This window comes from Drosophila innubila (genome assembly GCF_004354385.1).
Source record: "Drosophila innubila isolate TH190305 chromosome 3R unlocalized genomic scaffold, UK_Dinn_1.0 2_E_3R, whole genome shotgun sequence".
Lineage (NCBI taxonomy): Eukaryota > Metazoa > Arthropoda > Insecta > Diptera > Drosophilidae > Drosophila > Drosophila innubila.
In genome coordinates this window covers 24068925-24088539 of record NW_022995380.1, presented here as the reverse complement: position 1 = coordinate 24088539, position 19615 = coordinate 24068925, and the positions used below count along the sequence as shown (strand labels likewise).

The following is a 19615-nucleotide window of genomic DNA, read 5'->3' as shown; positions in this document are numbered from 1 at the left end:
CTAATTAATCTTCTTAAAGTTTCTCTATGGAAATGGAATGTGTAAGGGATGTAAGTATATAGGTGTGTGTGTGTATCTCAGAGCAATATTCACACTGCATAACAATTCGAAAAACACATTTTATAGCTGGCCCAATTTTAAATGCATTAGAAAAATAATATCTGCGGTTGACTGTTTGTTACTGAGAATGTGTATGCCTGTGTGTGTCTGTGTCTGTGTGTGTGTGTGACTTGTTGTTGTAGTTGTTATTATTTGTACAAACTAGGTACAGTCGGTTATATGGGGATAGACTCGTACAATACGGCTGTGGTACATTTTAGGCATAAACAAAGGGCATCTGTTTAATTACAAAAAGGGAATGTAATATGCATTTGTGTGGGTATGTATGTATTTGTGTGTTGTTGTTGGTGCTTGAAAATAAGCGATTCAACAAAATGCAAAATGAATACAATCAGGTACATTTGATATATCGGTAAAAAAAAATATAAAAACAAACAAAATGCGGCAATTAATATAAACGGAAATTAAATATGTTGCTTAAATATTTATGTATGTAATTGTATATTGTATGTATGTATGAACACTTGTGACTATTGAATGTATGTGTGTGTGAGGGTGTATGTGTGTCAGTTGGGCTATTGCAAATGTTATTTTTGGCTCTAAGTATAGACTATTTACGGCAGTTTGATTAATGTCTGTAGAAATGCGGAAATTATTAAATATACGTACTAATTATAAAATGTAATTAGCCTCCTTTAACAAAAGAAAAACAAACAAAAAAATAAACTAAATAATATATAAGAATATCGTATAAAAATGTAAAAATGCTTAACTTAATTTAATTATATAGATATATGTATGTATATATATAAATATGCTGCTTATTCTCTTAGTTCAACTTTATTGATTGATTTGAAATGCATTTATAAAATGCATTTGCTCAATGATTAATCAATCAAACACAATCAATCATAAATAATGTTTGGAATGTTTCAAGCTGTGAATGTGTGTGTGTTAATGTATACATGTTTGTGTGTGTGTGTGTGTCTGTATGTATAATAGTAGCTTCTCATAGAATACTTTTGCTTGGCGAGGCGACAACAACTGCAACTGCAACTGCAACAGTAAAGATATCGACTCAGCCATTGGGATCGACTTGAGCACGACGTTGCAGAGCCGTCGGCGCTGTTGGCCAAGTCTGTTTGGCCATTGACTTGGTCGCTTTAACATTATTAACGGACACAGCATGTGACTGTGGTCCGTTGGCAGGAACTATGGATGCATGTGGATGCGGTTGTTGTTGTTGTTGCTGTCGATCCTTTAGTGGCTTCTGTTTGCTGCCACTACTGCTGCTGCTGCTGTTGTTGTTGTTGCTGTAATGATTATTGGCCGGCATTTGCCTTGTCAAATCGGCGGGCAACTTAAAGCCATTGGTGAGGCTAACACACGCATATTCGTGCTCCGATGTGGGCGTCAAGGTGGCCGCCGATTCCTCCTCGGCGAGCAGACAAATGCCATCGTTGGAATTCGAGTGTCTTGTAAAATTTGTATGAAATTGTTTTTTACTGCCATTGCTGCTGCTGCTGACGCTGCTGCTGCTCAGGCTGCCGCTCCGGCGAGTGCTCACATTGCCCAGGCCCGGCACGGTGGCAACCAGGGGCAAGGAGTTGGGTGGCATGGCCAACTCGAGACTGCCATCGCCACCGTTCATTGAGGAACTTTGCTTATGATTGGCATTCGAGTTGCCTCCAGTCTGCATGGCCACTGCATTGGGCGGCGTATGGCGATAAGGTATATAAAAAGCCTTTGCCTCCTGCAACATGGTATCCTGTACGCTCTTCCGCTCGGGCGAGCCACCACACAGCGGCAACTGCGACAGATTATGCACACCAGCAATGCTCAGCTCCAGCTGCAGTGGATCCTGATCCGCTCGCCTGGCGATCGGACCATTGCTGTGACCATTGGGCAGCGGAGCAGCTGCCGCCGAGCTCGTCTGATACTCCAGTGTGTGCTCTGGCAGCAGTTCGATGTGGTAACGCGACCGTGGTATTAGCGTCTGCATCTCGTGGCAATCCTGCTGCAACGTGCTGCCACTCAATCCCCCGGCACTGTCCCCTGGCATGCCCGACGCACTGCTCAGGTTGCCAAAATTGATGTCCGTGGGCGTGGTCAAGTGTGTCGGTCCCTGGGCGCGTGCCTTGAAGCGACGCCTCTGAAAGATGATGAACAGTGCAAAGACAAACACGCAGACCGTCGACAGCAACGAGCCAATGGCAATGCCGCTGTAGACCTCGTGATTGGAGTTCTTGTTTATCGGTGGAATTCGGTGATTCGACAAGTCAAAGAAGAGGGGAGCACCCACGCCCGTTTCACCCACAACTCGCACGGTCACATGCATTTTATCCGTCTCCGAAACGTTGGGAAACTGCAAAAAAAAAAGAAACAAATTTGGTTTAAATATGAAACTTTACTAGGGTATCTAATGTCATACTAATAATTTATGGATTTTTAAATAATAATAATGATAATAACATGAATTTTAAAAGTTAATTCATATTTTTACCATGGCTGCAAACCACCAAAATTTTGGTAAAGGTTCGGTTCGATGGTTCGAACATAGATCAAGACTGAGGTTTGGTTCGCAAACCGGTTTGTGTACCTTTCAACCCAAGGTTTAGGTTCGAACCTTGGTTTAATTTTATGCAAAATAAATAGTTTTATTGCATAAAGTTTTTTTTTTTATTTTTTTAACGAAGTAAATTCAAAAAAATCGAATTCTATAAAAGTCTAAATTATTTTTAAAATTATATTTCGATGTATTTTTAAATCACTAATAAAAAGTCTGTAATTTTTTTTTTCAAACCGAACCTTTTATTTAGGAAATTGGTTCGGTTCAGGTTCGGGTTCACAGAGTAAATAATTTTAAAGTTTCGGTTCATGATCCGGTTCGGACTGCTTAAATACCCGAGCCGAACCGGATCAGAGCGGTTCGGTTTAGAACCGGTTTGCAACCTTGATTTTTACTACATTAAATCAAAAATAAGAATTAAAACGAATAATAAATCAAATAAAAATAAAGTTAAAAAATATATATGAACTTTTAATGTAGATATATTACAACTATAAAGGTTTTTTTTTAAATGTCGATATTTTTGCCACACTAATAAGCTAATATATATTTGGATATACCTTAAAGGAGCAGGAGCGACACTCGTAAACTACCATCTCGTGGGTGACATTGTCCAGGGTCCACTCGATGTTGTAATGATGTACACGTCCATTGGAATGTAAAGGGGGTTCCCACAACAGCATGATGCCATTGTCCTTAACCACACGTGCGTTGCTGATGGTGCCAGGTGCTAAATCAAAGGGCAAGTTTTCAAATTAGATAGGGTATATAATGAGACAATACCATGCTTACGATCGGGCAGCGTCTTTACATCTATTTCGCCATAGAAGATCTGTGGCTTGCAATTGTAAAAGTGGAAATTGTAGCTTTCATTGGCGCTGAGTCCGCTGACCAACAGCTTTGAGTTGACAATGGTGCGTTCCTTGCATTTCGGCTCCTGTTTCCGCAGCGGCAATTGAATATGAAGATGACACTCATAGACGCAGGTATCATTGAGACTGTCTAGGAATTGAAAGGCCAACATTCGTGACTCGATAGTCATCAGGCGAAAGGACATATTCGATTGATCCGAGGTGCCATTCTCGATCTGTAGGGAAGACAAATAATTGAAAGACTTTAGAGATTGAAGTGAACTGATTAAGTACGCCGAAATGTCTCATTGACAATTGCCACTACAGTACAGTCTACTCACAATCTTCCACTGTACGTAGCGAAAGTCCTGAGCGAGAAACTCGTTCTCACTCGTGATGATTAGTACACGCATTTTAATCCTAGTAAAGTGCTGCAGCAGCAATCCTGTGACACTCGCCTCCACCACCAAACTGAAGATATCCTCCTCCATTTCGAGTGTGACATCGTCTACCTCATTGTCCAATACTTCATACTCTGCATTTTTGATTACTGTGGCAGCTGCTGACTGATTGAGCGGCCTTATAATGGTCAAATGGCGACGCACTTGGTCTTCCTTCTCCTCGACTGGCGTGACAGTGCCATGCAGTGGACCATTCAGCAGCTGGGCGGGATGTGGATGAGTGTGATTGATGGAGAACTGCAGTATGAAGTACTTTTTGTTATCCAGCTCCGCCTGAGACCATGTCACAAATGTATCGTTGCCCAGATGGATCAGACGTAGTAGTACTAGATAGGAAATCCAAAATTAATTAAAGTTGAATTAAAGTTAATACTATATTTACGGAAACAAACCGATACAATTGTAGATACAAAAAAACTAATTAATTTTGAATGCACATTGAATTTAGAGGTCAAGCTATGATCAAAATGACATTCCACTTATAAATCGGTTAAGTTTTGACCATGTTATGAGAGTTTGAAGTTGGTCAGACTTTTTGATCTACCAACTTTACAAGTCCAAATTTTTTTTAAATTTGACATGATTTTTTACAAGAAAATTAAAGGTCTGAGAAACAAATTAAAAGTGTTGTTTTATACTAAATACGATGTAAGAAGTTGATTAAAAGTAAAAATTTGAGATTTAAAATTTTGAATTTTCGAAACTTCAAAGGGGGGACCCTTAGCATCGATATCGAGCCTTTGTCAAAAATAATTAAATTTTCTAAATGAACAAAATTTAAATGCACATTGAATTTAGAGGCCAAATTATGATCAAAATGGCATTCCGCTTGAAAATCGGCTTAGTTTTGATCAAGTTATGACAGTTTGAAGTTGGTCAGACTGCAGTTTTAACCACTTTACAAGTCAAAATTTATGTTCATTTTGGCATGATTTTTTACAAAAAAATGAAAGGTCTCAGAATCAAGTTTAAAGTGTTGTTTTAGACTAATTACGATATAAGGAGTTGATTAAAAGTGAAAACTTGAGATTTAAAATTTTCAATTTTCAAAATTTCAAAGGGGGTACCCTTATCATCAATATCTAAATCTAGACGGAAATTTTTTTTTACAAAATTAATTTAATTTGAATGCAGAATAAATTTGGAGGCCAAACCATGATCAAAATAACATTCCGCTTTAAAATCGGTTCCGTTTTTTCATAGTTATGAAAGTTTGAAGTTGGTCAATACCTTAACCTTACAACTTACAAGTCCAAATTTCTGTCCAATTTGACATGATTTTTTACAAGAAAATTAAAGTTCTCAGAATCAAGTTTAAAGTGTTGTTTTAAACTTATTACGTTATAAAGAGTAACTTGCATTTATTATATTGTTAGTTTTAAGTGTTTAATTTTAGTCGGAATGATTGACTTACATCCTTGAGTGCAGCAGACCACGGCCGGACTACGCAGTGAGCTTTGAATCATCTGCTGGGGCACCATGCTGCCGGATCTCACCTCCGATTTGGGCTTAAGGAAGCGGGTGATCAGTGCAAAGGGACGATAGACAGGCAGGCCAGTTGAGATCACCACAAACGAGGTGAGATTCAGTTTCATTGGTGCAAATGAGCTCCATTGATGTGGATTGCTAAGCACAATGTGCACCACGAACATTGCCTGGCAAAGAAAAATGATTGAATATTGATTGGCGGCTTACACTGCGTATGATTGATAAATTACCTCCATTATGCGGCTATCGAAAGTCACATTGATGGTGTGAAAACTGTGCGGATAGCAGCGTATATTCTGCAAGGGATTCGGTTCCTCCGGCTGACGCTTGAAACGCAGCTCGCCAGTAACCGAATCCTCACCAGCAACATTTCGCGCAAAACATTGATAGATGCCCTCCTCCTCGGGATCAAAGGAATGGATGTGCAGCTCGTTGCCGCTAATGTAGCGTGTGTAGGAACTGTTGAGCAGTGCTCCATTATGATACCAGCTAAGACTTGGCGTTGGATTGCCCTCCGCACGGCAGGTCAACGTGGTCGACAGACTAATATACCCCACTTCAACCGGCAAAGTGCTGACTATTCTCGGCGGACTGGTGACAATCACATGAAACGTCTGTCTATCTGTGGGCGTGGTGCAGATGTAATATCCCTCATGGCGTTCCCTGCTGACCTCCGTGATTTCCAACGCGACGCTATTGTTCCTCAGCTGGGAGAGTGTGTTGTTCGGATGCTGCAGCCACCAATCGATGGGCACATAATCAGCCACGGCCCGACACTGCAGCATCAGCATGCCACCCGTGGGCACATAAAGTGTGGCATTCTGAAAAGCTGGCAACAGCTGCGTTTCGCTCTCGGCCAACATTAACCCGCTGTTGCCCGCATTCGGTTCGACGCGCACCGTCCACACGAACTGTCGATAGCTCTTGAGGGCATACTGGTTCTGGGCCACGCATCTGTAAAGGGGAATATGAAAACATACGTATGAGCATTTTATACATTTCGCACATTAATTGGCTTTAACAGTAGCTGCAATTATGCCAGCCAGTCGCCCGGTGCGTGGTGTTAAATAATGCACAAATATCTTGGCTCAAGACATGGTGAGCCTAGGGTTGATGAATTGCGGCCAAGGTGTTGATATACAACATCACTAGCCAAAATGAAGTACCTGCCCGCGGGTAATTGTTAAGCGCTTCTCGGGGGAAACTCTATACAAACTATCAAAGTCAAAATGTTGTAGAGCAATTAAACTAGGCTTAAACTTTAGATAAATATTCTTTATGCAAACACTTGCAAAATATATGCAGAAAATGCTAAGAGAACGCACATGGAAACAACTTTACTTTTAAAATAAATAAATATTCATATTTATAATTAAGTAATTTGAAATGTAGTAAAACAACACAACTAAAAGGGTTTTTGTAGAGGAAATAAAATGCTTTATATTAAGTTAGATACAGAGAATGTGCTTGGAAAAAATGTTACTTTTTAATTAAATTTACAAAAAGCCTTTCTTAATGAATATTGATTCAAAGAGGAAAGTAAATGAAAAACAAAAGAAAGATGTTTTGCAAATGTATATACGAAAAACTTTGCTTTTATAACGATGTACAATTTAGTAGTTGTTAAATACTAAATAGTTGTTATATTAAGATGAATGATGAAAATATATACTTTTAAATTTCATTTGGGCAAAAAATAAAGAAAAGTTCGGCATATGGAAAGGACTTTGTTTTAATAATATAGAAAGTTATTTTAGAGCTGTTCTAGTTGTGAGATTAACTTACTTGTATTTGCCAGCCTGTTCTGAGCGTAATTGTCGCAACACGAGCGTGCCATTGGACAAGATGAGAGCGCTGTGAGGGGGAAAGAGAAAATGATTGACAAACGTTAAAAAAAAATACTCTTAATGCCGATTGAGTGATCTGTAAAATGTCAAGAGTTATTGAAGCCACCAAGTTGACTAGATTTTTTAGGCAAAATGCAACCTCAAAACGCAACTTGATGGGAACAAAACTGATCTTTACTCGCCTGCTGTCATTGGTCAGGGACTCGTTGCCAAAGTACCAATTGATACGAGCAGCTGGTACACTCACAAATGGACAATTGATTACAAGGGGCAGATGCTCAAGGGCGCTGATATTGCTGTTCAGTTGTTCACCAGTTGGTGTTGCAATGCGCTTCAGTACTGCAAATTAAGTGTTAGCTAAGAAAAGACAGGGACAACGAAGGCACAAAACTCACCTGGATACTCAACGGTAATGCTGTCGGAGATGACCTTCGTGTAAGCAGCCTCAATTGCGCAATAATAAACGCCACTAGCACGCTCCGTGGGTGGCAGTCGAAGTGATCCATTCTTATAAATGAAGAAATCGTTCTTACGCAGCGCAGTTTGCTCAATAGGCTTATCGTTGCGATACCAACTACAGTAGATGTTCCCATCTCCGTCTGCAATGGAATTAATGTCAATTAATATCAGTTAAATTTATGCTGAATTTGTTGATGTACTCACCCTGATAGTAATCATAGGAGTTAATGATGGGCGTGCAGGTAAGATAGGTTATTGAATGTGGATTGGTTATGGTCAGTCTTGTAAATGCGTGCTTTTTAATCTGTAGATATGGCTTCTGTAGTGTTGAGTTTTTCAGTTGTGTGGCGGCAGCAACTGCAATAAATTAAACAAAATATATATTTAAAAAACAGGCAACTTATAATCATCATAGTACATGACAAAGCTGTATAAAGAAATGTTTAAATATTCAACAATATCAGAAAAATCGACAAAAAGACAGAAATTTGAGCTGTGGAGTAGCTCAAGTACCAGTACTTTATTTATAGTAAAAATATCATTGTTTACTTCAATAAGACAATGAAGCTATTTAAACTTTAAGATCTACTCATGTCTTGTAAGCTTAGTTTTTCATTAATTTTTTTGTTTTGAAATGTTGCAGAAATGTTAAACTTTTCATTTTTTGTTTTGTTTCCCAGTTAAAATCCAATAAATAAAATGTGCACTTATTTCGAGTTAAAGAAGCAAACTGTAGACTTTTCGCTCTATTTGCTTGGAGCTATAAAAGTTCAACCTTGCATACATATAGTATATGTATACATTTTACTCATAATCTAGTAAACTCTTGCTAAACAATACACAAAGCCAGCCAACAACAATAAAATTCTTTATACTTAAACATAATTGATTGACTGTTATAAATTTCAAGCTTTTTCTTGCCATTTTTCTTTGGGTCTATTTTTCTGTTTTCTTATATATAATTTTTGTGAAAATGCCAAGCGAGAAAACGCCGTGTTGGGCTCAGGTCTTGATTATGTCAGTGGCTTTGTTGCTGTCTCTGGCGTTGGCTGCGATTTTGTGGTACGTGCTGCGGCCATCGCCCAGTTAATGCCCTGGAGTGTTAATTAATTGTTTAGCTATTGCTGACGTTGCCACAGACGGTTGTTGTTGTTGTCGTTGTTGTTGTTCCTTTTCGATGGCAACTCATTTGCGGCACATTAATTCAAGTCAAGTGCGAATGAACAGTGCGTATACTTAATATCGAATGATAACAACGTTCCAAGTACGTTCCAAGTATTTTTCTGTACATTTCTAGTTGAATTGCAATTTGCATGCGAGTTTGTATCGCTGAAATATCTATTAGCTGCAATAGGTTCTGGGCATTCTCAGAAACTTCTAGTTGGCAGCTTGAAGTGGTTTGATGTGAAAAATTGCAGCAAGCAAAGCGTTGCGCTATTCACCAAATAACAAATAGCCAAACATTAGTCAAATGCGTTGAAATTTATGCTAAAAATGCAATCAACTAACGTTACGCTCCAGCTATGGCCACCCAAGTGGCAGCCACGCCGAGTGCACTCACTTGTGGCAATGTCTGTTGGCTCGTTAGCCAATTGCAAAAGACGACTCTCTCTCTCTCTGTCTTTCTCTCTTTCGCACTGTCTCACTGCGAGTTCTAAGGAAACTGGGAATTTGTTCAGTTTTTGATAAATGAACTGAAATAAATAAGATAATTACTGAACACAACTGAAATGGAATTGAAATGAGCTTCAAGTTGGAGCTGATCAAAACGCAAGGCAGAAAACTAGAAGGAAGCGACTTCTTGTTGCGCTTGTTGCATGTTTATACGCAATGTGTTGCAATTTTTATTGCTGTAATTACACGCACATGCACATGCCACAATTTGACGCATGAAAATTCCTTTGACTTGCCGTTTGCCGTTCAGTTTGGTTCAGTTTAGCAGCAACTGCTAAATAACCAAATGTCATGTCAGCAGTTGCAACAGCAGCGCTAAATGCGGCAAATTTACTAACATACGCGAACACAACAGAACATGCCACATGGAGGCATTGACAAGGGGCAAGGTGTGTGGCATGTGCAACGAAAAGCGTAATTGTTATGGCATAATTGTTTCAATGGCAGGGCGTTTAATTGCGCTTTGGAAACGATTCCCGCCCAACTCTAAATACGTTCAGTTGCCAGTCAAAGTTCAGCGATTTTTTATTTTACAATTTGCAGTTACCAGTTTCTGTTTTTGACCATTTGCCGGCACACCTTTTGGCCATTTATCATGTACCCAAAGTGGGTGGTGTCAACAGCATGTTGAAGCTCAAATAGTTTTTTCAATATTGAATTTTAATTACAACTATTTAACTGATAAAGTATGTGTTTTTTTACTATATAACTATATATGGCTGAATATTTTGAGTCATCGTTGCCAGCAAATGCTTAAAGTGTACTAATACTAACGAATACAAGTGCATGCCTTTTTTTGCTTTCAGCTTTACATTGTTTTTGCTTAATATTTCAGCTGAGATTTCTCATATTCACTGAGCTTGTAATTGAGAAAACTTTCCGCGAATTATTTAACAACAAAAAAATATCAGATTTATAATAAAATCACCGAAAATGTAAACAGCAAAACTGAAAACATGTTAATTTTTTACCAACTCTGTCTATAAAACTTGATCAAAAATAATGTAATATGATTAAGACAAATGTAATACCAAACAATAACATAAGAATCACGACTAATAACCCATTATAAAAATATGTATGTTTGCTCCATTCCCAAAAGGTCAAATTTATGTTTCTATCTGTATTCATTACAATTAGAATTTTGAATAATTAAAGTAAAAAAATTCAAATTATTTTGTTTTCTTTTAGCTTAGCATCATCTTGTTGAAAGAAATCAAGTTTATCAGCAATCTCTGGCGATGAAAATGCTGTGAGTTGTCAACAAGATCGACGATGATCGCAGATGATTGAACTTTCTATTCTAGTCGATGGCCCTACCGTTATGTGCAATCTCTTCAATAAAATTGCAGCTCATTTATTCTATAATCTCTGCTCTGCATCGGGCCAAAGTCAAAGCCAAGAACCAGGAGCCAAGAGCTAGGAGGCAGTGGCAAAGAGAAAGGAAAAGGAAAAGCCAAAGCAATGCAAAACTCTAGCGCAAGTCAACTACTCACTGGGGAAGAATGTTTCCCAGAATCGTGCTTGAATGCTGTTTGACAACAAGCACAATCACACACACATACACATACACACACACACACACATATATATAGGCAGTTACTAAGTTGTAGCAAGTTGCAAGTCAATGCAATGGCTCTATGGAGCTGAGGTTGGGGAACTTGCACAAATTTGCATAGTTGAACGCACGTCGACGGCAGCCAGCGCATTCCACATGCTGCAACTGTTGCTGCTGCTGCTGCAACTGCGACTGCTGCTGCAGTCGATGATGAATGCAACTGCAACTGCAGTTGCCGCAACAGCGAAGGCAGCGCCGGCACATAAATTGCTAACTTGCTGCGCAGCGTTGCGCTTATCAAACGGCAACATCTTGTGCATAGATAAGCCAGCTTTCAATGGGGCAACATTTGGTGCTGCCGCTAGATGCACTTCCTCCCTCCTAACTCCTGCCACCTCTTAACGCGGCACCTATAATGGAATTTCACAAATTTAAATTGCCAGGCATCCTTTTTAATGCAACCCCAGCCGCAGTTAGCGCGCACCAGATTCAGTTTGCTGATTTAGGTCTAGTCTCAGCATCGTTTGCAACTTGCAACCTCTGCCTCTGCCTCAGCTGCAGCCTCTCGTTGAGCCTCTTGTGCCGCATCCCGAGTCGGCCACGGATCCATGCCCGGGACCGGGCCACAGCTGTTGGCACACTTTTGCGGCAACGGGGCAGCAGGCAACATTTTATGCAAAATGCAGCGCGCCTGAGAGAGAGATAATTTATCGCCTAATGACGTGCTGTTCTAAGGTTGCCCGCGTTTGTTATAAAATGCAGTAATAAAATGTTGAAAATACAAAAAATATAAAAGAATATTAAAAAAGTAACAAGAATGGAAAAAAAAGTAAAAATAAAATAAAACAAGAATGAAAATTTTTGTTCGGCACGTCGAAGATGGGATACCCTTACAGTGTCCTCTATTTAATTTTCGACTGATCGTTCCTATTGCAGCTATAAATAATGCTGGTCAGATTAAAAAAAAAAGTTTTTTCTAAATGTACTCTTACTATTACTAGTATAAGACAAATGTTTAATCTGTGGGATTGGTTAAGATATATAAAAAAAAGAAACATGATGTACTAAGGGTTGGTGTTGAGCGATAGTTCTTATTGCAGCTATATAATATAGTGCATCGATCCGGTCGGTTCCGATATATGTTCTGTATTTTTTCAAAAAGACACCTTTATAAAATTTCACCAAGATAGATAAAGTTTTAGAAAAACAGACCACACCATTGGAGTGTTCAAGATTATACAGGATTTTTCCGGTTTTCACATTTTATTAAATAGCCATTAAGAAAATGAGAAATTTTAATAATGAATTAAGACTAAGTATTTAAAATTAATCGTATTTAACTTTATCGGACTTAAGTTCACCAACTCAAATTAAATTCAATAAGTAATATTTGGTCTAAATGAAATTAAATATAAATTTACTTCGGAGCATCGGATCAGGCCTGAATGTATATCATTTATAGGAGCCTTCTTTAATACGTTACACATTTGTTGACTAAATTGTAATACATTTTGCTAGGGTATCTGAATAAAATGCAATTTAAATGGGAGAGAAACAAGAGCAGCAAGAACAGCTACAACTACCAACTACAAGTAGGAGTACTCGTATAGTATGGCAAATATTCTACTCTCTGCCCCACATTCTTCTACCCCCCTTCGTCAGCCTTGCCTCCCTTGTTTGTTCATCTTGGGCTAGAGAGAATGTTGCATTCTTCGGCGCTGCGACTGTCGCTTTGGGGGCGCTCAACGAGAATTTATGAATGTGCAAATGTATACGACAATTTCGCGCATAAATGTAAGCTACTGCCCCCCTTTCACAACTTGCCACAGCTTCCCGCTGTGGTGTCTGCGCACCCACCACAATGTTGCGGCTAGCTGGGGCAGCATTGGAGAGAGGGGAAGGGGAGGAGAGAAGAGGAGAGGAGAGGCACGTCGAAGATGCGTGTGCACATTCCATAGCATTCCATGTGGGAAGTTCTACAGTTGCAAGCATGAAAGTATCTTGTATCTCAAGTTGTAGCCGTATCTATTGATTGCCTTGCCTCAGTTCATTGGTGCGTTCACATTTTACAGTTGCTGGCAGTCGAAAGAGAAGTTGCAGCAGCCTAGGGAACAGTGGGAGCAGAGGGAGAAGTAGCCTGCAGCAATTGCAGTCATTTTGCGGCTGTTTACAGTGTTTTATTGTTGCTGGGGCATCTTTTGGTTGCTTGCCGCAGCTTATTTGGGTTAGCAGCTCAAATACTTAGTTCTACGTGCGTTTACCAAATGCAATTCCCAAATACCGCGAACAATTTATGAGAAAGTCCCTAAAGCTATCTCCCTCTCTCTCTATTTCTCTACTTCTTTTAATGGTGTGTATAATAGCAGATTGTTTGAATTGTGCATTTTGCCTTTTGCCAGGCAACTCAATTGATTACGACCATAGATATACACTATATATATCTATATCTTTAACTATATATTGATATGGATGTGTGTGTGGTGTCTGTGTGTGTGGTTAGCGTGTAATTGAGTGGTTGAGAATACTCGAAATTCGTGCTGGCAGCGCTGCGAACTAGTTAAAAGCGCTTGCCACAAAATACACACCCACACACACACACTCAAACATACACATAACTTACAAACACGCCCCTCTCCCATCACGCCCACATATGCAGAATTTACCCCACTGAATTGTGGTTGGGTGGCTCTGCAATTGGCGATTGAACCACACTTTAAACAATGGCGGGAATTTACTTTGCTAAAGTCAAAGATAAATTGCCTTTTAAACTACATTCTCCGTTTGTTTAGTTGCTTGGCAAAAGTCCTGAGCTTTGTTTGTTTCCAACACCCCTTCCACACACACTCACACACACTCACACACCCCCAACACACACATACAGTCTTTTGCAAGGCATTCAATTGACATATTTGCTTAACTTTTGGAGCAATTGGAATAAATTGTCTTTGCCAATTTGCATTTGCCAGGCCAAGCTATAGAATTGCTTTTTTGCTTGGTTTGTTGGCCAAGTGGAAGAAGTGTTATCTAAATATGCATGGCCCAAGGCATAACATTACAAGTATATGTTGTAAAAGTTTATGGAGTTTGCCAAAAGTTAAAGAACAATTGAGAGACCAGATGAACCTTCTTTTTCATTCTCTCCAGTGATTGTTTTTAAGTTAAATTGGGTTTATTTTCATGCCAGCATTTTTGTAATCGCAATGTAAGCTTTCTTAAAGTCCGCGACCCAGCAGTTAAAAATGGTGAAAAAAAAGTTTTAGTTCTGGATGAAAATAAATATCTAAATGCCATTCTTCTTTATAATTTACAATCTTTCATTTGTTTTCAGCTTCAAAATATTTATGTTTTGCAGTCTTGCTTTTGTTTATTTAAATCTATTCTTGATTACACACAATAGTTATTATTACGAGTATTGATTGTAAACAATGGAACTTTAATTGGCCATTTCACAAGTGCCATACAAATACCTTCCGCTGACAAATCAAAGTCCCACTCCGAATGTCATACTCGTAACAGGCCGGATAACCAGAATACAATATGCTATGCCATAAACGAATTCATTTCCGTTGAATTTTCGGCAGCAAACTTGCAGTACAAACAGGTTCCCTTTTCCCCGCTCTTTTCCCTCGCTTTGCCAAAATAAATCATATTGCACAAAATTTCCGTTCAATATTTTTCGCTGGCGACGTAAACAAACAATAATAACAAATTGAAACACAGAGAAAGATAAAGGGAGAGAGAGTGCAGAGAACCACAGTCACAACTGAAAACTGCACAGTGTATATAATTCAGGCAAGTCTTTTGTTGTAGTATTTGTTGTTCTGTTATTCGCTTTTGCTTTTGGCCACATTGTATGCTAAATGGGCATTGGTAAATTCCGGAATGTGGAAAATGCGTTTACCAACTGCTCCGTGGCGTTTGCATTTTTAAATGGGTTAAACGTAAACCATTTACCAATGACTCAATACAACATCCCCGAAAACGGAACACGACACACAACAAAACAACAGAGAAGGCAGAACAAAAGGCAGAAGAGCTGGGGGGAGGGCAGAAAGAGTGGAGACAGGGAGAGAAAGGAGGCAACCCGAGTGAGAATCCCCAGGCAGAGGCAACATGCATTAAACCGAAATAAATAAATAAACCTCTGGACACAACAACAAAAAAGTGCTGAGCACTGTCCACGGATTTTGGACGAGCGACGGACGACGGACAATGGTCAATAGTCAATGGCCAAATAGCAGAAAATAACAATGTTGCCAATAGCCAACGAACCAAACAGCAACAACAGCCACAATAACAACAACAATTGCCCCTGCCAATCAAAAAAAAAAAAATAAAATAAAAGAAAAGGTGAGCCGAAAAGAAATTATAAAAATGTTTCATTTCAAGCTGAGTAAATATTGAAAGACATACACAGACACACACTCAGTAAAAAGGGGCATGCCACGGTTACGGTGGCTTATGGCCACGATGACCAACTTTGGCAACTCGGGCGGCAACTCTTGGCCAACGGAAGCCAGGCGAATTTTCATCAGCTACGCAGCAAAAGTGACCAACGACCAGACGAACAGTTGACCAGCTGCAGTCAGCGAAATTTCCAGCAAATTGTGGGCGTTCTCGTAGCCCTGGCAATGTATATGTGTGTGCGCGTGTGTGTGTACGTGTGGGTATGAGTTGGGTTAAGAAGTGTGCGTGGGTAGATGAGGGTTACAATGTACTGAGTAGGGACTGAGCTTGGTCAGCGCACGGCAACTACATCAGCACAATCGCATGTGCCTTAATACTGCACAGTGGAACAAGAGCGAGTTTGAAATTAATTTAATTTAGGCTTGTTAAAAAATATTCTTCAAAAATATTCTAAAATTTTATTTTCGAGGAAAAGATTTTAAGCGACTTGAATCAATCGAGTTGATTTAATAAATTTTGATGAAAACTGTACAACTCAACTTTAATTTAACTCTGCATAAATATTTTAAAGTGAAATTTATTTCCATTACTGACAATTTTTTCCATACTTTCCCTTTTAAAGATTTTTCGAAGAATTCAAACTGTCATAATTTTGTCAAAACTTAATCGATTTCCTTGCGGAATGTCAAATTTATCATTATTTGAAATATCATTTGATTCTGCATTAAAATTGAAACATTCAATTTTTTTCCATTACTGTCTATTTTATAAATACTTTTCTTTATATATGTACAGAAGCATCATTTTAAGTTTTTTAAAGTAAAGTCATTTAAATACGCAAAATGAAAAATTAGGTTTTTTAGAATCATCTGGATTTTAAAATCAAATGCCATAGTTAGATCACTTTAATTGAAGAACAAAATGAACAAGAAAACCGAAATAAAATCACTGTTTCAGCATCAGATTGCAGTCTTTTGATTCTGAATTATCATTTCCAGTTCAGTGTGCCTTGACTTTTGTTTTTTTTTTTTTTGCTTTCATAGTGAGAACTACGGCTATGATTTCTTAACCATTGCTTGGCATTGCCGTTGGCCCATAGGAATGTTGTCCCACATCCCCATCATCCACGTTCCCCAGCTGCCACAGCCACAGCCACAGTCATAGCCACAGTCACAGGCAAAGCTCAGCAAGCGCGCTCTCGCTCCCGATTATTATGCATCATTTAACAGGCAACATTGTTGCAGTCAATGGCTAGAATGGCATGGGGAGTATTTTGGATACGCCTCCGTTCTCCCTCTCACAACCTGGAATTGGGACAGGGACTGGGACTGTGGCTGCGGCTGTGACTGTGGCTGTGACTGTGTCAGTGGCAGTCAGAAGAGGCAACGTCACGAACATCGACAGCGTCGTCAACGTCGACGAACGTGCCGCAAAATGTTTTACTGAATGCGAATTGCAAGAAAAATTATTGTTATTATGAGTTGCTAATTGAATGGAGTTGATGTGGACACAACCGAGGGAGGCGGGAGCGGAGGGTTGCTACTCCTCCTACATTTTCTGCTCCACATGCTGCTCCTTCGTCTCCAATAGCTGCCGAGTTGTTTGTACACTGCTACAAATAGTTGAGTTGATTGACTTGATGTCGATTTAACTTGATTGATGTTCACAATAATTTGGCATTAGCCAACTGACAATATTGTGAGAAGACTGAACCCTTTGATGATATAGGCCATGTTTATAAACTGACAACGAGTCAACAGTTAGACCCTTGTCAAGTTCAATTTCTCGCTGTGCAGCAGCTGTCTCCTTCTGTCAGCTCCATCGCTTAACTGTACAAATGTAAATAAACATAAAATGTACAACAATTTCTACCTTTCTACCAGTTTGAATTCCCCTCCACCACTTCCCTTTCCCCCTTTAGATTTTATGGCATGCTTGTAATCACAAGGTGCGCGTCGCTTTCTGGCTGCTGTAAGTGAATCCTGTCGAAGTTACTGCCATGTTATCCATGTCAAACTCATGCATGATTCTCGGTACTCAACATGCCAACAAACTCAAACAGTTACAGCAAATGCAACAGCAACAACAACAACAACAACGACGACAACGAAGGAACGTTGCTACGAAAATGCCATGCGCATAATTTATTAAAAGATTTTCGAAAATGTTGGACAAACAACGTCTGCAGGTGAAATCTATTTGCATTTATCGTTGAGCTGGAAAATTGCAAACTAAACTGCAAGCTGGCTGCCTGGCAAAATTGTGGAAGCCTTTGGCGGCGGAGGAGAGAGAAATGAGGGAAAAATGTCGATGGCAGGGAAATGGAAGGAAATGAGCTGGCAAAGTGCGTTCCTTGAGTTCGATCGATGTGCCAAAATTTAAGTCAGCAACAGAAATGGCAAAATTTGTTATTATCCTTTGCACGTCGAGCACAGCAGCAGACGGGACATTGGTAATTAATTTGAAAGAGAGAGAGAGGGAGAGAGATTTTGTCCCCCTGCTGCTGATGCCACAAACGTGTGGCAGTCAACAAGTTTAATGGTTTTGCATTAACTTAAAGAGGCATTAGTGCGTAAGTATGCTGTAATCTAGAACAGAAGGGGAGAATACTCGATGACTGACCGAAGCAGTTGACCAGTGAGCAAACCAGGTAACCAACTAGCCAACCTGCCAGCCAGCTAACCAACCAACTAACCAACAATCATCCAGACACTTGGCCAGTCAGTCAGGGCCCAGTCAAGTGGCGTCACTGGACGCGTTGTACTTGTTAATTGCAGCGGAAGCACTCAATTAAAAGCGCGTGAAACGTGAAACGCCACCTGCGTATGTATGTGTGTGTGCGTGTGTGTGTGCTGTATCTATGTGTGCGTGTGCTTATATAGCGACTGTCATTTAACCAACTGCGAACGCAATGTGCAAATTAAGGCCACAGGAAACAAACAAATGCGGCGTAATCAAAAAGCGGTAAATAGCTGGATACGGTAAATAGTTTATAGCCAAATAGATAAATACCAAATGCATAAAGTCTGCAAATTGCCATCAAACAAGCTAAAACCACACAGACTGCAACCCAAACTCAACTGTGTTTGTTCAATGTTTGAAGTGACTAATTAGTTGACAGTGTTTGCGAGCTCGTAATCAAAATAAATTAACTATGAAATAGATGTTGCTTAAATCAACAGTTTTTAAATGTGCAAATGTATCTGCAAGTTACAAGTAGGAGAACAAGAGAGAGGTGGGCAGAGAGAAAGAGACGGTAAATACAAAATGTCTATAAAAAGAACTTAAAGACAATGAGTAAAACATCCTCGAATTTTAGCCTGTCTAGCAAATCGGCAAAAGATACAAAAATATCTGTTAATAAGGGCTGATACAAAAAGAGATCAAAGTGAGAAAAGAAGATAATACTTTTTGTCAATTAGTAAAATCTGTGTTCATTTGAAAAAAGGACTTTAATCTAGAAATTTGTAGACTTCATTATTTACTATCTATAGAAACTTCGCTAAAATTCTTTGTGAATTTCTCGAAATAGGGCAATATCATATTTTTAGTGAAACCCTATATTGATTGATTATAATCAAATAATTATTTGTAATTTAATTTTATTTACTTTGAAATACCATTCTACTTACACAATCTTAACTCTCCTAGCTTCTCAATTTTCACAAAAAAATATTTTACTAAGTTAAACAGAGTCTATGTATTGAAATCGAAGCTTGATTTATTGGTTGATTGCTTTGAAGTTCATTCAACTTGCCTGACATAAATATCATTGCATCGCAGAATCCATTTCAATACAAGTGTGTACAGTAAACACGACAATATGAAGAACTCGTTGAGATCTTAAAAGTAGGGTTTATTGAGCATTTTTTGGCTTCTTCAACAAAGCTGCTGGATATAGAAAAAGGGAACTGACCACGGACACACCACAGAAAATAAATACGAGTACAATACACTGAGAGAAAAGCGGCACAGCAGCAAGGGGTATATTGTGTTGTGGTGTTAATGTTGTTGTTGCTCTTCTTGTGTCGTGACATCATATGGCAAAATGTCAGCAGTTTCATTATCAGGCACACGCACAAGATTGTCGCCTTTGTTGCAACTGAAGCTGCCACAGCAACAGCTGTTGTTCTTGTTGTTGTTGCTGTTGTTGTTGCCTTTTGGGATAGGGGAGAGTGTATGAATGTGCCGCATAAATAATGCAGTTCATTATGTCATTTAGCGGCACGTTGCGTGCACTC

The 19615-nt window shown here is 39.2% G+C and overlaps 1 protein-coding gene across 1 annotated transcript in view; it reads right to left on the bottom strand.

Annotated features, from left to right (window-relative positions):
* Window positions 1–884: 884 nt before the first annotated feature.
* LOC117792968 overlaps window positions 885–19615 on the bottom strand; it is a 54498-nt gene continuing 35767 nt past the window's right edge. The window contains exons 3-12 of the mRNA XM_034633324.1: window positions 7940–8092; window positions 7672–7875; window positions 7459–7615; window positions 7215–7283; window positions 5660–6383; window positions 5356–5596; window positions 3822–4267; window positions 3422–3716; window positions 3190–3359; window positions 885–2425 (exon numbers count right to left, since the gene is read on the bottom strand). Coding sequence (XP_034489215.1) covers window positions 1139–2425; window positions 3190–3359; window positions 3422–3716; window positions 3822–4267; window positions 5356–5596; window positions 5660–6383; window positions 7215–7283; window positions 7459–7615; window positions 7672–7875; window positions 7940–8092 — 3746 coding nt within the window. The 3' untranslated portion in view covers window positions 885–1138. The remainder of the gene's footprint in view (window positions 2426–3189; window positions 3360–3421; window positions 3717–3821; window positions 4268–5355; window positions 5597–5659; window positions 6384–7214; window positions 7284–7458; window positions 7616–7671; window positions 7876–7939; window positions 8093–19615) is intronic.